Below are 5,791 nucleotides of genomic sequence, written 5' to 3'. Positions count from 1 at the left end.
GGAAATTGACATGATCAACTTGACAGAACACGATACTATTAACTGTCCTATACAAGCCAAACCTGTGGTTTAAACTTGAATTCGACTTCCACCTTTTGGCTCTTAACAATGTCACTGCAAGATCACTGGTTTCAGCTCACCACTGAACTATTTCCCTGAATTTCTTATTTCCCTATGAAAGGAAACTCATCCACCTTCATTTTCACATTCCCCAATTAGATTAGGGTCAAGAACATGAGTTGGAGCCTGACTAAGTTTAAAATCACAAATGATCACCAGAACCTTAAAATTACATGAGAAAAAGTGTGCTCTGAAACAGACATTTAACCCAAATAACAATATGATATGCTGACAAAAAAGCCCACAAGAGTTCTGGTCATAGTTTTTTTTTTATTAAGACTGACAATTATTAGATTGATGTTCAAGTGCATCCAAAACTTTGGCACTTAAAAGTCAGTTGAGTGTTAGAACAATATACAAGACAGTTTAAGTGCACTTATTAGCCAATCCCAGTCAAACACTAGTGACCAATAGACATGCTGTATATTTAATCAACCTCTTCAATTGTTGGACCAGATGATGCACCAGCACCAGAAGGAGCACCACCAGCACCAGGAAAGCCCCCAGGTGGTCCACCAGCTCCTTGGTATAGCTTTGTAATGATAGGATTACAGATTTTTTCCAGCTCCTTCTGTTGGTGCTCATACTCATCCTTTTCAGCGGTCTAAAAAAAAAGGAAAAAAGTTATATACTACTTAGCAAGATAATATTGCTTGCTTACAAAAAAAAAGTGACGCTCAGACATCCAAGGAAGATTGGCTAACATGACCCATTGCAGAGTTCTAGTGGAAACTACGAATGGTTTTGGTATTTACTTCATCATAGCAAACAACTTCTAGTCAGAAAAATAAACCACTAAATAGTTTACCTGGTTCTTGTCTAGCCAGCTGATAACTTCATTACATTTGTCCAAGATCTTCTGCTTATCATCATCTCCAACTTTGCCTTTTAGCTTCTCATCCTCAACTGTGGCCTTCATGTTGAAGGCATAAGATTCCAAAGCATTCTTTGCAGCAACTTTTTCACGTTGCTGGTCATCTTCAGTTTTGTACTTCTCAGCTTCCTGGACCATACGTTCAATCTCTTCTTTGCTCAAGCGACCTAAAGAAAAATGTAATAACTATTATTATCACAAAAGTTAAAGAACAGACCCGTTTTTAAAAAAAAAAGGAACGCTCAGACATCCAAGGAAGGTACTTCTGCCAACATTGGCTTAAGCCTTCTGGTGGAAACTACGAATGGTTTTGGTACCTTTCATCACAGCAGAAAGAATTCAGTTTAATAGTTAGATCAGAGATTTCTTCACCTTTGTCATTTGTGATAGTGATCTTGTTTTCCTTTCCTGTGCTCTTGTCCACTGCAGACACATTCAAGATACCATTGGCATCAATATCAAATGTCACCTCAATTTGAGGTACACCTCGTGGAGCAGGTGGAATTCCTGTCAGCTCAAACTTGCCTAGCAAATTGTTATCCTTTGTCATGGCTCTCTCACCCTCAAACACCTAATTAAAACAAAAACAATGTTTAAAAATCAGACCCATCATGTATGCAAGTGTTTATCAACTTCACAATATGGATGAAGTCAGACATCAATGCATTTCTTTGCTTCAAACTGGGAATTCCACAGATCAAGCCACTAAATAGTAAAATGCTTACCTGAATTAGCACACCAGGCTGATTATCAGAATATGTAGTAAACGTCTGTGTTTGCTTTGTTGGAATTGTGGTGTTGCGCTTGATTAACGTCGTCATGACGCCACCAGCAGTTTCAATACCAAGTGACAGAGGAGTCACATCAAGCAGCAGCAGATCTTGCACAGCCTCAGACTTGTCACCAGCCAAGATAGCAGCCTGCACAGCTGAAAGAAATAGTGGTAAGAAAAGTGCCAGAGAGACAAATGGAATAAATAATATGAACAGTAAACAGAGAAAGAGCTTTTCAATTACCTGCACCATATGCAACAGCTTCATCAGGGTTAATGCTCTTGTTCAGTTCTTTGCCATTGAAGAAATCTTGCAGCAACTTCTGGATTTTGGGAATACGGGTGGATCCGCCAACCAGAACAATGTCATGGATTTGAGCCTTGTCAAGCTTGGCATCTCGCAAGGATTTCTCTACAGGGTCAAGCGTGCCACGGAATAGGTCAGCATTGAGCTCTTCAAATCGTGCCCGAGTGATGGATGTGTAGAAGTCAACACCCTCGTACAGGGAGTCAATTTCAATGCTAGCTTGCGTACTGGATGACAGGGTACGCTTGGCACGTTCACATGCGGTGCGGAGACGGCGAACAGCTCTCTTGTTGTCAGTGATGTCTTTCTTGTACTTGCGCTTGAATTCAGCAATAAAATGGTTGACCATACGGTTGTCAAAATCCTCACCGCCAAGATGGGTGTCACCAGCTGTAGATTTGACTTCAAAAATGCCATCTTCAATGGTCAAGATAGAGACATCAAAAGTACCACCACCAAGGTCAAAAATCAGAACATTTCTTTCAGCACCAACCTATGAGCAAACATAATTCACTTAACATGAATGACATCAGCAGAAAGCTTTAAAAGAATATTTGACAGAATAAGTGAGCTGTAATTAAAAACTTTTGAAATAGTTAACCCTACATCTATATTTGACACTGCTACAAGTATCAGTGGTTGACCAAAATAACTTAGATCAAGTTGGGAATGATAAGTACTCAATCCATGTAACAGAGTGCAGTGACAATGAGCTACAGATTAGATTATGATTCCCTACACAGTGCAGAAACAGACCCTTGCGTCCGACCAAATAATTGGATGTTAAAAAAACAGATCCAATGTTTCAGATAGGATTTACGCCCGCTAGAGAATTAGAAGCATTTCATGTTGTACAAACATTCCTTGTGAATTAAGCAACGTACTTATCCTACCAGGAAAATGGAACTAGCAAGTGAATGATGTTAACAAGACAACTATTTCAGCACTAACAAACTAAAAACTTCCAAGTTATTCAATACCACATACCTTCTTATCCAAGCCATATGCAATAGCAGCTGCAGTTGGTTCATTGATGATACGCAGCACATTAAGTCCAGAAATAGTACCAGCATCCTTAGTAGCTTGTCGTTGAGAATCATTGAAGTAAGCTGGTACTGTGATGACTGCATTTGTTATAGTCTAGATTAAAAGACACAGTATTTAGCCATCAATTTCAATTGTAGAATATTCAAAATGAAACATTATAAATAGTACCTTTCCAAGGTAGGCCTCAGCAATCTCCTTCATTTTAGTCAACACCATGGATGACACTTCTTCTGGATAAAAAGACTTCTTCTCAGCTTTGTACTCCACTTCAACTTTGGGACGGCCACCATCATTGATAACTTGGAATGGCCAGTGCTTCATGTCAGATTGAACAACAGAATCATCAAATCTGCGGCCAATAAGGCGCTTAGCATCTACAATAAAACAGATTACTGAATTATAGTGTACTCAAGACAATGTTAGTCAGCATGGACCCATAGCAAAACTTTGGCAACCATCATACACAATATGCAAACCTTTGAAGGCCAATCACAACTGCAGATCAATTACTGATATTCTGCAACTACAGCTAGTTGAGTGTATTAAACTTTTACCAATTACTTCAAAAGTCAGCTGTTTGGATATTTCATTCTGTACATTCCCAAGATCCATCATAACCACATTAGTAAACAAAAGCCAATTGCAGAATAGTTTAAAAAAGCATATTATCAAATCTTAGCTCACCAAAGACAGTGTTGGTTGGGTTCATTGCCACCTGGTTCTTGGCCGCATCACCAATGAGCCTTTCCGTATCAGTAAAGGCAACATAGCTTGGAGTGGTTCGGTTGCCTTGGTCATTGGCAATAATTTCAACTTTCCCATGCTGAAAGACACCTACACAGGAGTAGGTTGTCCCAAGATCAATACCAATTGCTGGTCCCTTAGACATTTCACCTGCAAGAGTCAATATTCAGAGCTTAGCTGAAGTCTAAAGTCCACAAATCAGTCATCTGTCACCCTGATGCATGATTTAGACTTTCAGCAGTTTTATAGCATAAAAGTACTTTAAATTATCACTGTTATATTGTGTTATAATCACCCTTGTGATGATCCCAATGAGTAACTCCAGTTACTAACTTGTTGCAACATGACTGAAACAAGCAGCCACACCTAGCCTTCTGTCCACTGCCTGCCAGGGAGGCTTGCTGTATTAACAAAGTATGCTGCTAGAAACTAAAAAACCATGAGATGGGGAAAGCACAGCAAACATATTTGCCTCCCAGGGCTATGCATTCAGCCCTACCAATGAGAAATGAATGTTTTGGGTAAAAATACGCAAAATCTTCTGAGGAAAGCGAGCACTGCATATGCTGGAGATCCAAGTCCAGAGTGTGGTGCTAGAAAAACGCTGCCGGTCAGGCAGCGACCGAGGAGCAGGAGAATCCATGTTTGGCCAAAAGCCCTTCCTGATACACAAGTTCTCTTGCCCTTGAGATGCTGTCTGTATCTGCTGCGCTTCTCCAGCGCCACACTCGAGGGCTGCCAAGTCTTCCATTCCGGGAAGGCTAAGTTAACTTAAAAACGTGAAATCATCTCTCCAAAAGATCGCTATTACTACTTTATTCCCCACCCAAGAAACCACCAAGAGTTGGAGGTAATCCAAGCAACCCGTTCTTGTTGCATAACACGCGGTCTTTTGAAAGCAATCCCTTGGGGGAAGTGCTCCCCGTCAGCCACCTCGACCCCCCCCCAAGCACGTGTCCGGCCGCAGCACGTGGTCTCCCCGGCAAGGGGCCCCATCAGTAACAAAACACACTGAGGCCGAAACAGTTTCGCTTTCGCCGAGGCCGGCTTCCGCCATTTCTAGATTGTTCTATTCAAGAGCACTACGTTCCGCTCTACAGAGATGTACGGCCTGAAGCCTCCAAGCAAACACCCCACCCCCACCACCACCCATTCGCCAAAACCATGGGCGAAGGTGGAGAATCGACCACCATCTCCTCACAGGAAGGTCCAGATCTCCCATCCAGTTCTCAAGTGGCGGAAGGGGGCAAAATCCATAGTCTTACCCCACACCCGAATCACGAAAACCAAACGGAAACGCGGCAAAGAGAAACAAATTAACACAAACACGCAAACTGACGCCGTGGCCTCAGGCTAGGACCCCGCTCGCTTCCCCCAGCTATTCTAATGCGATTCCAGGTGTTACTAAGGTTGGGCTTTTTTCCCCCCCCGAATAATTTGCCTTCTCCGCCTCCTGCTGTTACCTGCTACTCAGTGCCCGGTCTTACACAGAGAGCTGTTGGCAATGTCCGCAGCTCCGCAATGAGAACGAACCGCGCCCAGAGTCGCCTTTTAAAGTTCGCTGGAATGTTCTAGAAAGCGGACTGCGTCATCCACCGCCGCTGACCAATCAGGCGCCCGAGCCGGGCCGGGTACGTCAGCGGGTGTGGCGGGAAGCCGTACGCGGGCTCTGATTGGCGGACGTTCCGGGCTCTCTCCCCCCTCCGAACTCAGTAAAACCTGTTGGGCCTTTCTAGCACTTTCTGTCCTTACCTCATTTCTCCAACATCCGCATTCTTTTGTTGAATTGATTCTGCTGTAATACGGAGGGTCTCTTAAATTTACATCTTGTAGCTGGAATCAGAGTATAAATAGTTTCTTGTCATATTTAGACAATGTTCCAATTTTGCATGAGGCACCGAAGTGTGCAAAATATTCAAACGGAAAA

At 42.6% G+C, this 5,791-nt stretch overlaps 1 protein-coding gene and 1 non-coding gene across 2 annotated transcripts; both read right to left on the bottom strand.

The window, feature by feature from the left end:
* Positions 1–370: 370 nt before the first annotated feature.
* LOC122540665 (heat shock cognate 71 kDa protein) lies at positions 371–5,475 on the bottom strand. The gene is made up of 9 exons (XM_043676699.2): positions 5,328–5,475; positions 3,805–4,014; positions 3,289–3,494; positions 3,061–3,213; positions 2,011–2,566; positions 1,720–1,922; positions 1,367–1,565; positions 929–1,161; positions 371–724 (listed from the first exon to the last, which is right to left on the bottom strand). Exons 2-9 carry the CDS (start codon positions 4,007–4,009, stop codon positions 548–550), a joined length of 1,932 nt encoding a protein of 643 aa, XP_043532634.1. The 5' UTR covers positions 4,010–4,014; positions 5,328–5,475; the 3' UTR covers positions 371–547.
* On the bottom strand, positions 1,233–1,326 carry LOC148142255 (small nucleolar RNA SNORD14). Its single transcript, XR_015752105.1, has one exon. It is a non-coding gene; the product is annotated as a small nucleolar RNA SNORD14 (small nucleolar RNA).
* Positions 5,476–5,791: the final 316 nt, after the last annotated feature.

This window comes from Chiloscyllium plagiosum, unplaced genomic scaffold (assembly GCF_037043375.1).
Source record: "Chiloscyllium plagiosum isolate Xiang-an unplaced genomic scaffold, Cpla_swu_hap1 HiC_scaffold_29, whole genome shotgun sequence".
Lineage (NCBI taxonomy): Eukaryota > Metazoa > Chordata > Chondrichthyes > Orectolobiformes > Hemiscylliidae > Chiloscyllium > Chiloscyllium plagiosum.
This window is presented reverse-complemented; position numbering and strand designations above follow the sequence as displayed.